This window comes from Taudactylus pleione, unplaced genomic scaffold (genome assembly GCF_031769625.1).
Source record: "Taudactylus pleione unplaced genomic scaffold, aTauple2 ptg000672l, whole genome shotgun sequence".
Taxonomy (NCBI): domain Eukaryota; kingdom Metazoa; phylum Chordata; class Amphibia; order Anura; family Myobatrachidae; genus Taudactylus; species Taudactylus pleione.
In genome coordinates, this window is record NW_028285074.1 from 462,714 (window position 1) to 484,343 (window position 21,630).

At 47.4% G+C, this 21,630-nt stretch overlaps 1 protein-coding gene across 1 annotated transcript; it reads left to right on the top strand.

The window, feature by feature from the left end:
* Positions 1 to 11,994: 11,994 nt before the first annotated feature.
* LOC148478175 (ferritin heavy chain B-like) lies at positions 11,995 to 18,864 on the top strand. The gene is made up of 4 exons (XM_088455834.1): positions 11,995 to 12,231; positions 14,174 to 14,320; positions 15,832 to 15,957; positions 18,595 to 18,864. The coding sequence occupies exons 1-4, from the start codon at positions 12,127 to 12,129 to the stop codon at positions 18,748 to 18,750; spliced, it is 534 nt and encodes a 177-aa protein (XP_088311960.1). The 5' UTR covers positions 11,995 to 12,126; the 3' UTR covers positions 18,751 to 18,864.
* The last annotated feature ends 2,766 nt before the right edge of the window (positions 18,865 to 21,630 follow it).

Here is a 21,630-nt window from a genome sequence, read left to right on the forward strand (position 1 = left end):
GCGGTCAGTAATGTGCAAATACTTATAGCATGATGAGCAGTGGCGTAAGTTCATCCCAGACGCCGGGAGGCAAGTTATCATTTAGTGCTCTCCTATCCACCATATTTACAGCCCTAAATGGGGTGAATATATTGTGGGTGATGGAGGAGGTGCCCCTTCAGTGCTGGCGCCCGGTGGCAGGCGCCTCCATTGTCTCCCATACTTCTGCCCCTGATGATGATGTATATGAGCTAAGGAGCACATTCAGACCCGCTCGCTAAGATGCATACTCCCGCTGCTGCCGATGGTATACATTGTGTGCATGCCCATACCTTAGCGAAAGTTCTCAATGCACTCGCTCTCTGCACATAGACAGCCCAGCATAGTGAGTGACAGAAGAAGCCGTATGTAGGTGGTAACAGGGGCTGGCCATTAATAACGGGGGAGTGGAGGTGCAAACGCAGGCGTGCCTGAGCGTCTTAACGGTGTGTTAGAGGTGTGCATAATTATAAGACAGCATCATAGTACACGTCACCTGGCTTGTTTTTACACTGAAGCGATCGCAGTGCTTGCGGCAGGGTATGGTCAACCTCAAGCGCTGCGATAGCATCCGATGTACCGATGGTTGCATACACTTCCTGGACATGATGTGCACAAGTGGGTGTTTTAAAAACAGGCTGGTGGGTGTCTGCATACACTGTGATCGCGCTCTAAGAAATACTGGGCGTGCTAATGCATTGCTGTGCGGTAGCGCTGCCTACGCAATTTGCATGCACATAGTGCGAGCGATCGCATCTAGCGAGCGGCTCTGAATCAGGCCCTAAATGCAATCCAAGGTCTGTTTAACGCAGTGATATGGCCCCCAGTTCCTTATAGGTCTTATCTGCTTTTTGTCCTGGCAAGTTGGTATTGATGGCCATCGACCATCGGTGTTCAACAACCGTTGATGGTCAACGGTTTACCATCGATGCTGGAGGAACGATGGGATTGCTGTATCAAGCAGTAGAGAAGTTGTCCATAGCAACCAATCAATTGTTACAATGTAAAGTACACTGGAATGTTTAAATTAAAATCCACAGAACGACTGTCTGACCAATCATACATGCATAAAAGATCGAAGTGAGCGTTTGGGGGTGTTGACGGGGGGGTGGGGCGGTGAAACGCAGGCGTGCCTGGCCGTCTGAACGCCATTACATGGGCATGCATAAATTAGCCACTGGTATTGCATACGCAGCTCTGCGTGTCAGAAGAGCACCCAAGGCTGCGGCAGGTCTCAAAGTGACGAGAAATGGGTGGAGTGTCATGATGAGACGCCCCCATTTCGAGTGACCACGCCTCTCTTGATGCCGCCGATGTGTGTCAATGTTACCGATATTTACGCAGGTATGCATCGCCGCACGCAGGTAAAAAGGCAGCGGTGGGCGTCTTTATGCCCAGGTGATCTTTGCTAACATTGGCATATTTTCGCAGCTGCGTTCCGTACGAAATCGTAGCTGCGATCGAATTAGCGTCCGTCTCTGAATCAGACCCACGATCCTTAACATCTCCACAATCAGATCTTTCCTCAACCAATATCTTTTACGTGTGTCCTTATCCTGGATTACTACACCCTCTTACTCCCTGGTCTCCACTTCCCTCTTCTAATCTATCCTCAATGCCGCTGCTCGTTGAGAACCGGATTTCTGCGGCGTGACCTGTAACACATCCGATAAATGTCTTGTACAACAGTATCTACTGGAAAATGTATCCTTATACATGATACACTGGATTTGTGAAGGGTTGGGTTGCTGCTGCATCTATACCTTCACACGTAACAGTATCAGGTACGACATATAATAGCATGGGGCATTGTGAGAGCGTAGTGTTTGCTTAATATTTCAAGATGACACGGTTGACCAATATTAACTACATGGAATGCTGGCTGACACGTACACACTGTCCGATATTTGTGATCGGGCCAACAAACGGCGCGTTTTTTTGGCATATCGAAAGCCCCAATATCTGTGCTACACATTATGCAATATTATTATTAGAAGCTGCCGATTTTCGGCCACAGCACACTCATTTTCCATATTTCCCAACACGAGGAGGATGTAGTCAGGGAACGATAGGAAATATGGGTAGATTATCGCGAATGCACACACTGCTAAACATCGGGAGACTGAGGCCGAGACTTTCTGTCTTAGCCGTCTAGTCAGATAATCGAAGGAATGTATTTGTGTAAGTTTTTTAACCATTTTATCTGCAGAACCTGGAAACGATCACGCCTTCGCACTATACGATAAATCAGGCTGATCAACCGATTATTGGCAAATCGGCCCAATAATTGTACAGTGTGTACCTAGCTTAAGCCAGCGGTATGCAAAATCGGATGACATGCCCAGAAAAATACAAATAGCTACCTACATTTATTTTGCAGATGTCAGGCTGACACAATGTTGAACGTACGCCCATCTGCACAGCGCATATTGGACCTCATTCAGAGCCGCTCGCAAAAAGCGAGTGCTCGTTCTGAATGAGGGCGGCCACTTTTTTTTTTTAGCCGGCCTCCTGGCCGCTCGCTGAGCTGTGGGTGACCACCCACAGCTTTTGCGAGCAGCCAGGTGATGGTCGCGACCATCGGGCTTGCGACGAGACCCTTGTGGTAGGGTCTCGTCTGCCGCGAGCCCCAGTGAGCTTCCTGCTCTAAGCAGGAAGCTCACTACTGACATCACGAGTGATGTCAGTAGGGCCGCCCACAAACGGCAGGCGTTCCTTCAGGAACGTCTCCTTTTGTCCAGCCACCCCCCCTCCCCGCCTACAAAACAGGGCGAGCTGTCGATCAACATCGACAGCCACCCCGTTTGTAGCGAGCCCCGGAGCTAGTGAATTTGTCACTCGCTCCGGGGCTTGCGCACGTGCATTGTGCACGCCGCACGTGCGCAATGCCCCACCATCGACACGCTTGCGAGCGCGTCTGAATGAGGGCCATTGTGTGGTTTCACACGGCGCATGCTCCAGTACTAAGCGTTTGCAAGCACGGGTGATGCACAGTTATACCGCCTTGCACCCCTCTCTGCTCTGTCCCGCACAGCCCCCCGATCTGTCTTGCCCACCCAACTCTGTCTCGCTCAACCCCCCACTCTGTCCTGCCCCCTCCTGCGACTAATTACTTACCTTAAATCTATGGCTAGGCTTTAGGAGATCATTATATAGATTATAAATTCTGTTAAGGATTAAGAGACTCTTATGTGGTACTGAGGTTTTCCTACATGCCATGAGCTAAAACCAGGATTCCCAGGGCCAGCTCTGAGGTTCCGTTATTATTGGGGACTTCTGTCCTTACTTATAATTTAGGCCCTCATTCAGAGCCACTCGCTAGCGGCAGTACGCTTGTTCCGAGCGATGTTCGCACATCTGCGCATGCGTACGGATCGTTATACGCATGCGCGAACCAGTCAGTGCGGCCGAAATTCATGTGCTCGCAATATAGCGAATGCCTGCTATTTTGAGTGACAGAATGAGGCGTATGTGGGTGGTAACAGGGGAAGGTGCTTGAAAACGGGGAGTGGAGATCAGAACGCAGGCGTGCTTAAAGGTCAAAACGGGCGTTTTATGGGTGTGCATAATTAATACAGCAGCGTCATTGACCACGTCACTGGGTTATTTTATAGCCAGAACTGCTCGCAAGATTGTGGTAGCAAAAACCAACCACAAGAATAGCGAGCAGTTCATACGCTGGTCGATGTACTCGATTAATCTAATAAATAGCGGACATGACGTATGGTGCGAGCGGCCAGGGGGCGTTTTTAACAAATAAACGAGCGTATGTTTTGCTCGCTTGTTCAGACTTAGAGGTGTGAACAGACTGCAATTTGCGAACGGATCATTTGAATAGCCACCCCTTGTTTTTGAACGAACGACCGCAAATAGCGAACGGCTCTGAATCAGGCCCTTAGTCGTGTAGCTCAGGTATCTCTTCTCTCTGTGCTTGTGTACTGAACTCACTGTTTACCTGCTGGAGTAACCTGTACATAGCAGGCGGTGTGACCGCCAACACTGTGAATGCGCACAACTTTCTATGCGCATCTATATCTTATAGGGATGTAGTTATGAGACCAGCCGTAGACATCCGAATCCCGACAAGGGACTCAGGCGTCGGTATTTCAACGTCTATCTTATCTTAATCCCGAAATCATAACGCCAAAGGACACCAGCCCGAACGAAGTAAGTCCAGGGTGCCGTTAGCAATAGCCGCGTAGGGGAGGGTTAGGTTTAGGGAGCGTAGCGGGGTTAGGGTTAGGTTTTTTGGGGGGCAGGTTAGGGTTGTATGAATCGGCTTCATACCCATTCCATCTTATACTTGCAGCCCCTTTTGTTAGGAGAGACAGACTGAGGCCTTCACTTGTAGATGAGTAGAGTAAGGGTTCGCAGACACAAGCTAAACATACCCCTTTGAGATGTATTCTATAGGAAGCGTATACATATCCACAAACTGGGTACCTGCTCAGTATGATTGCTCGGTTCAAACCTGGACTATTCGCCTGGACAGGGATTTACCAAGAATGGTATATACAAACGTGATTTACACTACCGCATTGCGATTAGGGGTGGTATTGTCACACCACAGCCATATTTTAAATGGAGATTGTGGTAAATATGCCCCGTAACTGAAGCCCTATGTGTTTACAAATAAAGCATGCAAATGCTGGGTTCCTTGGTCTAAATTACACAAGACACACAGTGCCACTAGCCACACTAGCTTATGCTCTATAAAGCACCAGCCCCATTTAGCCCTGGACTGCGGCATCATTGCAGAGTTGTGAATGGGACATAGAAACAGCTGCTCACTATATAGCAGAACATATAGCCAAACTGAGGCCTTAACAGTCTAAGGCCCTGATTCAGAGCCGCTCGCTATTTGCGGTCGTTCGTTCAAAAACAAGGGGTGGCTATTCAAATGATCCGTTCGCTCATTGCGGTCTGTTCACGCCTCTAAGTCTGAACGAGCGAGCAAAACTTGTAGTTGTAATTTTGAAAAATACGCCCCCTGGCCGCTCGCACCATACGTCATGTCCGCTATTTATTAGATTAATCGAGTACATCGAACAGCGTATGAATTGCTTGCTATTCTTGTGGTTGGTTTTTCCTACCACTATATTGCGAGCAGTTCTGACTATAAAACAACCAGGTGACGTGGTCAATGACGCTGCTGTTTTAATTATGCACATCCATAAAACGCCCGTTTTGACCTTTAAGCACGCCTGCGTTCTGATCTCCACTCCCTGATTTCAAGCACCTTCCCCTGTTACCACCCACATACGCCTCCTCCTGTCACTCAAAATAGCAGGCATTCGCTATATAGCGAACAAACGATTTTCGGCCGCACTGACTGGTTCGCGCATGCGTATTACAATCCGTACGCATGCGCAGTTGTGCGAACATAGCTCGGAACGAACGAGCGGCCGCTTACGAGCGGCTCTGAATGAAGCCCTAAGGTCCCAATAGGTCTCTGCCAGCTATGTGTGGTCCCAACTCCTACTGATACATATTTCAACATAATTAACAAGACTTGGACAGAACATTTCATAGACTTTAAAGATAGCTGTAACCACATTAACCTGTGGCCGCCCTAGAATTTACGGCCAAAACATGCTGATAGCTGAGACATACTGAAAAGTGCTGCCAAGCAGAGATAAGGAGCTCAGTCACTGCAGACAAAGGACACTGGGCCAAGATAAAGGTGCAAAGTTGGTAATAGTTAGAATGGTTACTTAACAGAAACTATGCACATATATGAACGGGCTTGTGGACCTGTATGTGACACGACTCTCGTATAGTTGATGTGGATGCTGACCGTACGTTTGGAGTCGACGTTTACCAAGAACAGAGGCGCAGAGGATAATGTACTGATGGCCTTCGCCAGGGACCCCCGCAAAGGGGGGTGTGATAACCCGTCAGGTGGGGTAGATGTTGACATCACTATTTTTAACGTATGTTACCTGTTAAGGGCGTATTCCTCTGCACTGTTGTGTTTCCTCTTGTTTCTTTCAGTTCCAACTGAGAGCTAAGGAGTACGGTGTGGTCCTTAGCACAATAACCAACACTTCATTTTTAAAGAGGAATTTTCTTTACTTTTCAAGAACAATTTAGTTCTCCAATGGAACAATACATTAAGTTTAACATAGATGGGTTTTCACAATACAACAGTATTTGAAGGCAAACTTTTCGCACTTATATAACACACACAGTTACAAATAGAAACAAAATATTTATTAAACTGGAACTTCTTCAGTGCATTTACTGCCAGGGCAAATTGAGTTAGTAGTTCACATTAGATATACAAGTTATAACATAAATACTTTCCTAAATCATAAGTATCCTTCTGCATTAACTTGAACTTTACCTAAGCTAAGTACTAGTAACACACTATAATGTTATTATGAACATTGGTGCGTTCTGGCTAGACACTTTTAAGTTGGTGCACATACAGTAGGTAGATAATATTGAATTCCCTAAAGGAGGCTGTAAACTGATGCTGAATCCTGGCTGTAGCAAGACTGTTGTTGCTATGTTGGGCCCTTGTATGGTGCAAACCCGGGTTTGTTAGCAACTTATTTCCCTGCTGTTTAAGACGATTTAAGTGATGGGCACTGAGGGCCTCATTCAGAGGCAGTCGGAGGATGCAAGCGGTCGCTCAGAAACTGGGTGGCCACTTGCATCCTGACCGCCCGCCTCTGTTTCGGTCATTAGGCTGTGGGTTAACACCCACAGCTCTAACGACCGCTCGGGTGATGGTCGCGATGGTCAGAGACCATCGCGACCATTGGGGCTTACGACGAGACCCTAGGGTAGGGTCTCACTTGTCGTAATCCCCGGAGAGCTTCTGGCTCTGTCAGAGCCGGAAGCTCTCCACTGACATCACTAGTGATGTCAGTGGGGCCTCCCCCAAACGGCAGGCGTTCCCATGGGAACGCCTCCTTTTGGGCTGCCACCCCCCTGGCCCGCCTTCCAAACGGGGCGAGCTGTCAATCAACATCGACAGCTCGCCCCCTTTGGATCGAGATCCGCTACGACCGGCGCTGTCTTTCGTAGCGGGTCTCACGCATGCGCATGCCGGCGCCGTCGTGCGCATGCTCTGTGGGGGACCATCGACCCGGTCCGAGCGCATCGGCGCTAACGACCGGGTCTGAATGACCCCCTGAATCCCTTCAGAATTCCTTAACCGTACAGTCACTGCAGGGGAAACCTCAGTTCTGTGTCTATAGCAATTTACTAAGTCCTTTAATGTCTTAGGATCCGAAAAGTTTAAACAGTATTTGGGAAGTGCTAATACTTTTAAGCTGCAGAGTCTGAAGACTAATTAGGGTTGTTTTACTTCCTGGTGCAGCTAAAACTGTAATAACTCGGGGTATTAAATGTTCATTGCTCTGATTAGTCCCCGTTTCGGGCAATCAACTTATATGGGCTGCATTCTCCTCAGTTACCTGGAAGAGCTGCAAACCTGAGGACTTCTGTTCTATGACAAAATCTAACAGCTTGGCAGGGCAATTACCTCAGGACGTGTGACTGGAAGAATAAAAGTCACTGCACCTCATAAGGGAGATGTTGATGTTAATATAAGATCTGGATTGTCAGCTCCCCTATACTAGTCCTGGTGAGGTTATGGTTTAGTACTTGTGCCTGGGTGCTGCAGCTGTCTCACCAAGAGAAGGGAAAGTCACTACTACGTGTCTCCTGCAGAATGTGCCTGTGACAGTAGCTGGATGGTGTGTGCTGTGACATGTGCATACCTCCCAACATGACCCTCTCCAGGAGGGACACAATGCTTCGGTCCTGGACTTCCCTGGTAAGAGGTTGGGGCTGCAGCACAGTTCAAAATTCAAACAGGGGAGTCACACCAACTGTCATTTCAACCGCTGCCCAACATCACTGGCTGGGACTCACTGGCAGTTGGTGTGACTCCCCTATTTGAAGTTTGGAGTGTACTGCAGCCCCGCCCCTGGAGCCTCCACCAATCATACATTACCAGGGAAGTCCAGGACCAGAGCATCGTGTCCCTCCTGGAGAGGGTCATGTTGGGAGGTATGCATGTATACTGACAGACCTGAATAGTGTGCTGCTGTGACATGTATACTGACAGACCTGTTCCTCGTTGGCAGATCTCTGTGTTCAGCACCACCAAAAGCCAGACAGCCCTCTCTTCTCAGCACTGAGCCACAGCTGTCACTCATGGAGGAAAAGAGGCGGCTCTGAAGCTCTCTTCCTTCTTAAAACAGCCCTCCAGCAGCAGATATAATGGAGAATGCCTGACCTCCTTCACCAGCGACAGGCAGCGGTCACCCGCCAGCGCAGCTCCTACCTCACAGCCAGTTACCGCAGTAGTTTCCCCCTAACAGTCAGTGCAGGGCTCCTATTTATACACTGTAGTCACATGACAGTTAGTTTCCAACTGACCACATGCGCTGCTGAATCTGACAGTTGCCCTCTACCTCACAGTGCAGGCAGGACTCCCCCCGCTCAGCCAGAGATGGGAGAGCCCCTGCAGCCAGTTCCAGGCAGGGTCACACCACTTCCCCTCTGAGTGGGGGTTTATATTAATATACCGTATTGTATAGATTAGGGGTGAGCGGGTTCGGTTCTACTCGGTTCCGTTCGGATTTAAAAAACGAATCTTATTGGCTATCCAAAACTCATGACAGCTGATAGCCAATAAGATTCGGATTTTTAAATCCGAACGGAACCGAGTAGAACCGAACCCGCTCACCCCTAGTATAGATACATGTGAGCACTCTCAACATGGGGTACACCCAGGTTCTGGGGTACCACAGGGGTTTGGGCTTCGCTGCGCCCGATACCATACCTCCCAACATGACCCTCTCCAGGAGGGACACAGTGCTCTGGTCCTGGACTTCCCTGGTAAGAGGTGGGGCTACAGCACAGTTCAAAAATCAAATAGGGGAGTCACACCAACTGCCATTTCACACGCTGCCAAACATCACTGGCTGGGACTCACTGGCAGTTGGTGTGACTCCCCTATTTGAATTTTGGACTGTGCTGCAGCCCCGCCCCTAGAGCCGCCACCAATCATAAATTACCAGGGAAGTCCAGGACCAGAGCATTGTGTCCCTCCTGGAGAGGGTCATGTTGGGAGGTATGCGATACGCAGGTTGCTGCCCTCTGATTGGGCTCCAAAGTATGGGCTGGAGGATATGGAAGAACTAAGGCCGGTAGTGAGAGTAGTCGCCGCATGGTGTAGTGGAACGTAGACGTCAGGAATGGGTCACAACCAGACGAGCAATGCGGTACCAGGGGGTGAGCAGAATGATGTCAGAGAAGTAGCTGAGGTCAGGACCATGAAATCCCTAGGAGTAGTAACAGAGGAGTATACCGGGACAATCGTCAGACGGACCGGAGCAGAACACATATAACTTGCACTGGGAGTCGACTGGGAACAAATGCTGGAGCAAAGGTATGGAGCCTAATACCTGGCAAGTGCCCAGAGACTCCCTTCTGCAGGGAGGGCATTCAAATTTAGCGCTAAATGTGATGTCACGTTTGGTACGCCTATCTCTTTAGATCTTAAGCAAAACGTGTGGCCCCCTATGGGAGCCACGGTCATCTACAACCAGAGCCACAAGCAGCAGCAGCCGCTAGCAGTTCCTGCAGCGTTGTAGGCGAAGAGCGCTGGCAGCAACGGGACTACTGCGGCGGGTGCCGGCTTGCACCTGCCACTGAATGGAGCACCGCAGCCCCGAGGGACCAGCGCAGCCGGACCTGTGAAGTAAGAAGCGGGCACCGGGGCGCTGTGGACAGTGTGCTTTGCATGTCATTTTTCAATTTCACACACAGAAATACGATCCCAGAAGACTAGACAACAAGAATGGGGAAGCGCTGATTGGCTGAGAGTGTGGGAGCAACTATTTCAGCCAATCAGCACCTCCCCATTAACTCCTATGACAGTAACCGGCAGTGACCGCCTGTCATTTCACGTAGCACTATACACAGTTTGGTAAATATAAGTGTTTTTTTTTCTTTTTAATAAAATAATAAAACGTTCAGTGACCGAGTCCTTCTATTACTATTTTCTTTACAGGCGAACTACAGGTGTTGTTCCACAAGTGTTGGAATGCCGGGCAGGCTTGCTGGTACTTGTAGTCTGCCTGTAAAGCACAATATTATCTATTCTTTTACCATTAACCCACACCCACTGCCACCAGGGGTGCGGGGAATAGCACCGGGCTTTTGGCCCAGGGCTAGTTGATCCCCGGGAGGGGGAAACCTCATCTTTTGGGGGTCTTGACTTTCTGGTGATTTTCAGTCCTCGGCTGACCAGTTTGGGGCTGGTTTATGTGATGGAAGGGGGACTCCACGCTGTGTCTCCCTGTTATGGCATTAGCCCCCCAACTGTGTCAGCCCAGTGCTGGCTATAGGAAAAGAGGGGAACTCCACACGCTTTTCCCCCCTATTTTCCAATTCCAGCCCAGGCTGGCAGACCCTCCAACATGACCCATTCCATTAGGTACAAAATGTTCTGCTCCTGGACTTCCTTCTTAATTTATGATTGCAGCCACCTGTGCTGTAACACCTGTCTCATCAATTACCTAGTTCAACACAAGTGACTGCAATGAAACATTAATTAGGTGGGAAGTCCAGGATAGTAAACAGGCCAGCAATAGGCAAGCGAGGTGATGCTCCCTCTGAGTGATTCTGAGAAAGCAGGCTCTGTGGTCGCCACCTGCTGGCTAAGGGCATGAACACCTCAAAGATAAACCACAAAGCATGTGTCTGTGGGCCTGATTCATTACTGATCGCAACTGCGATTCCGCACGCATTCAGCCGATTGTTGCATTCTGCGCATGCGTATGCATCTCAATGCGCATCTGCGAAGGTCTCACTGCGATCGGACTGCGATCACAGTGACTACGCAGACCCATCGCAGAGTGATTGACAGGAAGTGAGCTTTTGGGGGTCTTGACAGGGGGCGGGGTTGGCGAATAGCAGGCATGTCAGTGCGTTTGAACACTGTTACAGGGGTGTGCATAAATTAGCCACTGCGATGGCATACGCAGCCTGAGCTCCCACTGCGTGCGATGAGCTTAGCAATTTCCAAGGAAGGTCAGAGCTTGTGCAAGTGTGCGTGAGGCTGCGATGGTGATCGATGTTACAGATGGTTTCGCAGACTTGCTAAGTATTACGGATGTGTGTAAGGTAAAGTGGGCGTCCTTATGTTTGGCTACGAAGGCATTGCGTTTGCAATCATCAGCATATTTTCGCAGTGAGATTGCGTACGATTACGGAGCTGCGATCGTAATGAATCAGGCCCTATGTTCACTTATTAAGGGGCCAATTTATCCAGGGCCGGTTCTAGACTTTGCGGAGGTTGGGGCAAGAGTTTCCTTTGGCACCCTGAGCTCAGTGGGTGCTACACTTTGCAAAATGTACGCGGAGAGTGATCTGTGAGATCTTTCCCCAGCATTCACTACTCACGCGTGCATGGACAATATACCGAACATGCACAGCTGTGCGTCACCCCCCTGGAAATTAAAAGTAAAGTGATCGCATTCACGATTCACTTTTACACATAGCATGGATGAGCAACTACCGGATCCCTTGTCTTTGCATGTGTTCAATAATACATCCGGGTGGTAGATAATTTGTTATTGCTGTGAACAGCGACGATAAGAAATTATAATTATCGGGTCCAAATTCGGATAGTTAATAAATGTTCCTCTATGGTTAAAGGAAGGAAGTGGAAAAATACCACTAAAGTCATTCATGTGTAAAGAGGACTGTACAACACTGTACGCACAGGGTAATGTAATATTCCATGGCAATATGTGCTGTGCCGGCATCAGGGGACCAACATGACTGTGCAGAAGTTCCTCAGCCTAATGACTGGCACACTGCAATCTGTAACACTAGCATAGGGGTGGGCAATGGGCTCAGGTGCACAGGTGATTCAGCAGAAACAGGATGTGTTAATTGGCTGGCTGGGTGTGTCATCAACCTGTGGGGCTCAGCAAAGTATAAAAGACCTTGTAGTGTTTTACACGCACAGTCAGGCACAGTTCTTGCTTCAACAGTGATTGAACGGAACCCTCCCTGGCAATAGCCCAGATATTCCACTTCCTTCATAAAGAACAAGATTCTGAGTCACTATACAACATGATGAATTCTCAACTGCGCCAGAACTACAGCCATGACAACGAGGCGGCCATCAACCGACTGGTGAACCTCAAGATGTATGCATCTTATACCTACATGTCCATGGTAAGTCCTGGAGGAGCCCTTTACTGATATAAGCAATACAAGCAAACTGTACAGCTAAGGAACTGTCTCATTCATTGTTTTAAATATATATTAGAAGAATAGACGGGCTCCAAACCCATACTTTAGTATAATGGAGAATACTGCATTAGGCTGATACAGGACTAAATATGAACCTTAATTTGCATATGAATATTAAGCAGTGAGACGTAAAGGGATGCGGTCAACATCCCGACCGCGGGGACTCAGGTGCTCAGAATGCCGGTGCAGAAATCCCGACAGTTGTCAGAATCCCGGCGCCGGCATTCCGACAGCTGGAATCCTGAAGGTAAGTAGCGGGGTTGGAGGGATGGTTAGGTACTAGGAGGAGGATTAGGGTTAGGCACTAAGGGGGGAGGTTTAGGGTGCAGGGAGGGGGAGGTTAGGTTTAGGCACTATGGGGGCAGGTTAAGATCAGGCACTGGGGAGGGTTAGAGTTAAGGCCCCCATACACCAGAGATTGATTGCAGCAATCGTGCAATTTGCAATCGATTGTGTATAAAAATCTTTCCCTTTTTCAATCGATTGCAGATTGCAGAATTGCCACAATCGATTGAAAAAGGGAAAGATTTTTGTACTCAATCGATTGCAAATTGCACGATTGCTGCAATCAATCTCTGATGTATGGGGGCCTTAAGGGTAGAGAGGGAGGGTTAGAATACTCACCGACAAGTGTCTGTATTCTAACCCTGTTGGGATGCCGGGGAAGCAGTAATGTGATATCCTATGCATTAAACTTTAAAGGAATTTAAGCTTGTTCCATAATGCATACCCTTAGCAATCCTGGGCATGTCGTAATGGTGGTTTATTGCTTTTTTATATGTACGTTCTAGTGCACTATCATGTTCTATAGCAAAGTAATTATCTAATGACAGGATACAGCTTCTGCTATTGGCAAAGGGTGTTGATGATTGGAAGAGCCTCCGACCGTTCCCATCTTACAATATAGAAGCCTATTTAATTAGGTCTCCTGTATTTTTGTAGGAGACCTAAATAAAGGTAGAGCACCCATAGCACTATGGGGTAGATGTACTAAGCCTTGGAGAGTGATAAAGTGGATAGAGATAAAGTACCAACCAATCAGCTCCTGTCGTTTTTCAAACACAGCGTGTAACATGGCAGTTAGGAGCTGATTGGTTGGCACTTTATCTCTCTCCAAGGCTTAGTACATGTCCCTCTATGGGAGAAATGTAAAAGCCTGCGAGGTGCAGGCACGGGCGAGTTTCTGGTGAGTGTGCCCAATGTTTTAAAGCGGCAATCATTTTAAAGGCAAAACCAAACCTGGAGAGAGATAAAGAGGAGAGCGATAAAGTACCAACCAATCAGCTTCTAACTGCCATGTTACAGGCTGTGTTTCAAAAATGACAAGAGCTGATTGGTTGGTACTTTATCTCTCTCCAAGCTTTGATTAATCTCCCCCTTGTGCCAGCCTTTGATGTTGGTATCAAGTCTCAGTAAATGATAATGGTGTGATTTATATGACTGAGGGTCTGGTTCAGAGATGTGCACAAACCCACTGGTGAGATTTTCGCATACACAGATGCCGCACTGCACATGTGCAGATCTCGTTCTGCGAGATCGCAAACAGTGCTCCTAGGTCATAGCATGATTGACATGCTGCGGCCGTTTGGGGGCGTGGACGGGGCGCCCACGGCCAGTGTTCTGAAACGAGGGGGTGCCGGCAAAACGCTGGCAACGAATGTCAATGAGATAACTGTCCTGTGTCCGCCTCAATCCCGCAACATGAAGACATAGATATCATATAGGTGAATCTTTAGTTGTATGTATTTAGTGGGTTCTTTTTCTTCTATTCTCAATATAGGTATCAGCAGTATTATACAAACAGAGACCTGTTGGTGGGTGTGATGGGTTGCTTACAATAATCATCTTCCCCCTTTATTTCAAGTCATACTATTTTGACCGTGATGACGTGGCCCTACACCACGTGGCTGAGTTTTTCAAGAATCGGGGCCACGAGGAGAGGGAGCGCAGCCAGGAGTTCATGAAATACCAGAACAAGCGCGGAGGACGTATCACCCTGCAGGACATCAAGGTGAGATGGAAAGGGGGAACTAAGGAGCTGCACCATTAATGTTACCAGCATATCATCCAGGAGCCACATACGTGGACTTCCCAGTTGGTGTCAAGAAAAAAAGATGGGGACATTTACTACCTTGTCCAATATTTGAAAATTATTCCCCAACTCAGACCCTGTTACAGAGATTGGAGTTTCAAAAGTAAAAATTATAGAAAAACCAGGAAATATCACATGAAAAAAAAAATAAGATATTATTCAACTCATTTACTTTGTTAAACATGACATTTGTCATACAAACATAACCCTTACGTGATGGATGGGTGCGAAAGCTAAATCCTGGCCTAGAGTAGGGATGGCCATCGACCACTGATGATTAACAAACATCATTAGTTAACCACCGGTGGACAATGTTTTTGCCATTGATGGTGGTAATCCAGTGGTTCACCGCCATCGATGGTACAGAGCTTAGCTCTGCCCCCCCGATACATCTGGTGAAGCCCAGTCCCCACTCCCTGATTGGCCGGCTGCCCGGACAGTATTAAAACAGGGATGACCACCGGTGGATGACACCATTGATGGATCACAGCTGATGGTTTCATACCATCAATGTTAACCATCAATGGCAACTATTGATGGGTAACCTACCGATGGCTATTCCTAGCCTAGAGTAAAAAGGGGGAAAAAAATATATATTTTGTTTGAATAGGCTGCCACCTAGCAATCAGAGTGGTACTGCAGTATACGTTACTATTGTTTAGTTTGGAGGGATGTTTGTTTTTCAATGCACTTGTGGCGGGGCTAATTCTGCAAACATACTGTTTTCTTTTTTGTTGTACATTTAGATGGAGTGTTTTGGGGGGCAGACAGTGCTTGTCTATATTCAGCACAGGAACATACTATTGATTTTACATTTACTCCAGGACCTTGTCCTCAAGGACCAGGGCCACTTCCTAACCGAATTAGACTTCAAGGGGTAAATTTACTAAAGGTCAATTTTAATCGATTTCAAATAGTTATAAAGCGATGTTGTGTTTCAGGGGCTTAATCACACACTAACACTTATGAAAAATACAAATAAACAAATCTAAAATTGTCCGTTAGTAAATGTGTGGTTTAGCACCAGAAACACAACATCAATTTAGATCGATTTGAAATCGACCTTTAGTAAAGTTATCCCCAAGAGTCTGGAGACAGATTCCAGGCTTCAGGATCTCTGGCTGTGCTTCCTGGGGCTACAAAGTTCCATTAGACCTTTTGGGTTAATAGAACCCATCATGCATTTTTGGAGGGGGCTCCAGCCACAACTTGGATCAGAGTGCAGCAGCCAAGCACTTCCAGTGCCATCACCTGTTACTCCCAGTGCTCAGAGATCAGCAGTCGTATTATACCGCCAGGCATCTCTAGATCCCCATCACATCACACCTGATTTACTCTTATATTATACATAAAATACATTATTGCAGCTATAATACCATTAAGCCTCTATATGTATGCAGATTACTTAATGTGCCATCGTGTTTCCCCAGAGACCAGATAGGGATGAGTGGGGCAGCACCCTGGAGGCCATGCAGTCCGCTATGAATCTGGAGAAGACTGTGAACCAGGCTATGCTGGATCTACATAATCTGGCAACTGATCGCAAAGACCCCCATGTGAGTAACTCATCTGAATGACGTACACAGGACCCTGCACTACAGTATGCATGTACTAGGCCATGTTGCTGGCTATGATACGGTGCGCAGTTGCCAAATCCCAAAATGTTGACATTTTCTCCCATTACATTTAACTTCTCATGGTTGGAACTGCAGCACTCCCAAGAGTCACATGATGTGCTTAGCCTTAAAGGCCTGTATTCAGTTATCCCATACTTGCCTACTCTCCCAGGAGTCGCGGGAGGCTCCTGATTTTTTTGGGGGAACCCGCCGCACCCCTGAAAGAGTAGGCGTATCTTCCTAGTGAAGTGGGCAGAATGGAGAGATTTTCCAAGCAATTTGCGGGTCCGTAGGGAGGGGGTAGGGATAAATGATGCAAATCGCTGCATTTAGCCCCGCCCTCTCCTCACGGACCCGCGGAGTTTTCCTGAAAAGTGGGTGGGGCTTAATTACGGCTATAGTCAGGCTCCGCCCCAGGAAGATGAGAGCAGCCGGTCCTCTCTGGCTGCTCCCGGAAGAGTGCAGCGAAAAGTCGGTAAGTATGAGTTGGCCACCATGTTCTACCCTGACGTATGGTTGCGCACATCACTGTAGACTGCGGTACCTCAACATTGACAATTTTCCTGCACACCTCTATGGGGTACAAGGGAGTATTGTAAATATTGGTGGCCCCAAAGTACTCGGGTTGAGAAGGTTTAGGTGCCACATCAAAGACTTCGCCCAAAATTGATTACCCCTAAAGAAAATGTTAGTGATTTGGGAAATGTATCAAAAACGTTTGTAAATTATTCCATACATTGGAAGAATTTCATTGACACTGTAGTCTCTTTCCCTGGTGAATAGAAAGCTGCATTTGTTTTGTCCCTAGTTCCAGGAACTGTGTATTCTTTGAAGCTACAGGAGTCTATTTACTAAGCAGTGTTAGGAGACAGAGGGCCTGATTCAGAGCCGGACGCTCTGACCAGAGCGCTCGCTCTGAATCAGGGCCCTCCTCCCTAAAAATGGAGTGGCCTCTTGGACGCTCGCATAGCTGTGGGTTACCACCCACAGCTATAGCGAGCGTCCATGATGATGGTCAAGACCATCATGACCATCGGGCTTGCAATGAGACCCTGCGGTAGGGTCTCACTGCCACAAGCCCTGGAGTGATTTTGGCTCTATCAGAGCCAAAATCACTCCCACTGACATCACTATGAATGTCAGTGGGGCCGGCCCCAGACGGTAGGCGTTCCCATGGGAATGCCTCCGTCTGGCAGGCACGCCCACCAAAGGGGGCGTGCTGTCACTCACCATCGACAGCACGCCCCCTTTGGTGCGAGACCCCGAGCAACTGATTCCTCGTCGCTCGCCGGGTCTCGCGCATGCGCACGACGGAGCTCCTTCCGTCATTCGGGCACCATTGACCCGCTTGCGAGCGTCCTTCACTCGCGAACGGGTCTGAATTAGGCCCAGAGTGAAAAGTGATAAGGTACCAGCCAATCGGCTCCCAACTGTCATTTTTCAAACACAGCCTGTGAGATGACAGTTGGGAGCTGATTGGCTGGCACCTTATCACTTTTCACTCTGTCTCCTAACACTGCTTAGTAAATGGACCCCTAAGTATTACTTTCTGCGCTTCCTTTTTACTTCACTAAGTAGGCCATTCCACCTATTTCCTGCACTCTGCTTGTGCAACATCTGCCCATTCGCATATGTGGACACCTTGCTAAGAAACACCCTTTGACTCCAGCTGGGGTAGACCAACAAGTTCTTGGTCTACCCCAGCTGAAAAATCAAGGTTTTTTTTGGGTAAACTGAGCGACACCGTGAGTTTAATGTGGTATTTGTATTGCAGAGCAGCCGTAATGCATTTAAATGACCTTGAATATCATGAACAGATGAAACTACCGCAGGGTTGCCTACCTTTAACATTCTCTTCCTGGGAGATGCCCGGGTAAGAGATGCAGCAGGGGGCTGACGGGGGCGGGGCTTGACGATTCGTGTCATTAAGCCCCACCCCCTCACGGTAAAATTGCCGCGATTGGGCACAATTTACATAGGGGGCAGAATCACAGCTTAAGCCCCGCCCCCTTCACGGAGACCCGCGATCGCCGCGGGTATTCTCCTAATTCTGCCCATTTCACTAGGAAGTGGGCAGAATGCGGGAGAAATGCCTACCCTTCTGGGGGTAGGCATGTATGTTACTACCGTAGTCTGTCATGAAGAGCTAAAACCAGAGTGGAGGCAGCCATTTCACAGACTGGACCATAACCAATTAAAAAGGAATCCAATTAGTTCCCTAAGAACTAATGACATCACCGATGAATGGTGGAAGCGGCCATTTTCTGGGCAGCACCAATATTCCCGGGAATGCTGAGTATTAGTTAAATAGGAAATTCAGTGATGTCATATGTTTGTAGTGACATAATGTCGCACCTTGCTTGAGTATTGGTTTAGCCTTCAAAATGGCTGCCTCTATGTGTAGGTGACGGGTACATTGAAAATACCTATCATTTGTCCTCAGCAGTCTCCTGGGCTAAAATAGAGGAGGAGGAATCCCTACTAGTCTAGTGTGATGTCACAAAATGATAAAACATATTTATCCTAGGAGAATTCAGTTATAAACGATCACCAATAACATTTTACTCACAACCGCAGCTCTGTGACTTCCTGGAGAGTGAGCACCTGAGGGAACACGTGGAGAACATTAAGAAGCTCGGGCACCACATTATGAATCTCAAGCGCCTGGATGTCCCTAGGAATGGCACGGGAGAGTACCTGTTCGACAAGCACAGCTTGGAGGGGAGCAGCTAAGAGTACCCAGCATCCCAGCGACACCGGGAACAGCAGAATCCTGATTTCACCAATATTAAAATGTGTGCTGTGACAGTATTTACTGTGCATGTCAATACAAGAGCTACATCATTACGGCTTTGCTTCTTTGTGTGTTACTCTCAGTTCAGTTGGTGGCTGTAGAGCTTCTTTCATCCTACAAAATACTCTGTTGTTGACTTGTGTGTAGAATTCAGTGCAGATCAGTCATTGATACTCACTCGTAGGCAAACGCAGGGGGGGGGGGGGGGTTCCGTCTGCCTGGAAACCCCCCTCCCCAGCACACACACCATGACCACAATAGAAATAGTAATATAATAGAATGTTACTAGTGCTGCATGTTCTTCTCAGTATCACAAATGAAATGATTAGCACCAACTGTGGATCTTTTAAAATGTGTCAGCCAGTAATAAATATGCCTGTGCACCAACTAGGAGATGTGGAAAACATGCACTGTTAGGGGTGCACTACTATAAAGTTTATAAACCATCAATAGGGTTAATAATTAATACTGTATAATAATATACTATCCAGTAAATAAGGAGACCGATATGTACATATATGTCCAGGGCAGTGCTAAGTTCTTCTGCTGCTCCCTCAGACTCCCGGACTTGCTCCAATGCTCTGGAATGGTGCCCACATCTAAAATAAAACATTCAGCTCAGGATGGAACTACTGCCGCATCTAATGGCTAATTACTGTGATCGCTGGTCCTATATATATGCTGGAATTATGACACACAATATGCTTTGTATGTAGCATATTAAATCTGGATAAGTGCTAATTATGCCCTCTTCATGGACTGGCCACACTCACTCTAAAATCAAGCATTTGGAAACCCCTCCTCTAGAAATCCTACGTTTGCCACTGCTCACTCTTTATAAAGCCAGACTAAAACACAGGCCCAAACTGGTTTATGGGGAGGTGGAGATGGAGGGGGATATATAATAGAATTAATACAATTTAATGCACATTTAACCTGAGAATATACTTAGTGGAAATTGAGCATCACAGGAGTGACATAATGTCGCGCCATCCATGAGTATTGGTTCAGCCTTCAAAATGGCCGCCTCTGTTATGTGTAGATGACACCGGTGCATTCAAAATGGGAACAAACATATATTTGAGGCTCAGACAGGCAGTATTTTAGGAGAAATGTTTCAGTTAATACAGAGGATTATCCCGAATAAGGGACTTTTCGGCAGTTTTGTTATATTTTGCACCATGCGCATTTCCATCTGGTCTCCACATAGACAGGACATAACTCTCACATAGCTTGAAGAGATCGAAGCTCCTAGTGCAAGAAGACACTACAGGGTATTTTAACTAAAGTGCGGGTTTTTAAAAGTGGAGATGTTGCCCATAGCAACCAATCAGATTTTAGCTATTATCTTCTAGAACACAGGTTCTCAAAGTCGTTCCTCAGGACCCCAAAGAGTGCATGTTTTCCAGGTCTCCTCATAGAGGCTGGGATGTACTAAAGGAAAAATGTGGTAAAAACTCTTTTTTCAGTGTTTTTACCGCATTTCCATATGCACTATGCCCCGGCCGCCCTTTTATCGGTGCAGAGAGTAGTGCCAGAAAAACCTGGCGTTACCCTATAGAAGCCTATGGGCTTCTTACCGCATCTCGCACCCAACGCTTTGCCGCCCCCCGCAGTCACCCAGCAATGGCCCACACTTGCTTTAAGCTGGCCACACACTGGACCAACTTACATCCAACCAGCCAGCTAGTTGATTGATTGGAATCTGGTAAAGGATGAAAGCAAACGACAATCAGCAATTTGCTCCCAAACGCCGGAAAATGGACAAAAACTGTTGCTTGAACAAATTGTTTAGATCAAACATTTAACAAACTTGTCTGAACGACCATTTTCATCTGTTTTCTGGCATTTAGGAGCAAATTGCTGATCATCAGTTACTCCCATACGTTACCAGATTTTCATTCCAACCAATCAACTAGTTGGCTGGTTGGACAGATAATCTTTAGATGTGTGGCCAGCTTTACTCTCCATGGTCCCCGGTCCTCCTGGGTCCTCCGCCTCCTCCTCCTAATCTTCTTCCAGGTGCAGGGAGGAGGAGGAGGAGGAGCCTGGGGCTTCCTACACAGGTAACTAGCAGGAAGCTCCCATGGCTCAGAGGGGGCGGGGTCCCATGAAGACCCCCTCACCCGGCGTCGGCTGCTTTGCAAAGGGCAAATTTGCAAGAGCTGTCCTTTGCGATACTAATCGCATATGTTAGTACATATGCGATTAGTAAGAATCTCAAGTGAAATAATTATCTTCACCTGTAGATCTTTTAAAATGTGTCAGTGAGTAATGAATACACCTGTGCACCTGCTGGGTGACCTGCAAAATGTGAGCTGTGTGGGGTCCTGAGGAACGAGTTTGAGAACCACTGGTCTAGAAGGTACTAGATAAATGTTAAGTAGAATCAACAGACAACATACAACAGAGAAGCATCATCATAACAAAATGATACACAGGTGGCTGTATCAGGTTTAGGGCTCTATTTATTATCATTATTTTTACTAAAATAAAGCGAAAAAGGGTGTTTTCCCACCCATTTCACATTATTTTAGATTCACCTAAAGTTACTACAGGGCAATTGGAGTACAATTCGTAAAATTGTCGAAATTCATAGTGTCGACTTGGTCATAAATGTCGACATGCATCACTTCGGAATGCTCACAAGGTCAACGTTCAAAGTTGGAGGTCACGACCTCTTGTAGTTGACACTGTTGAAATGTCGGCATGATTAGAATGGTGGTCTAGCGGTGACTTACCTGGTACGGCACAGGACACAGTGCTATGATGCAATAATGCTAACCATTACACCAAGGGTATATAATAAATAAAACAGA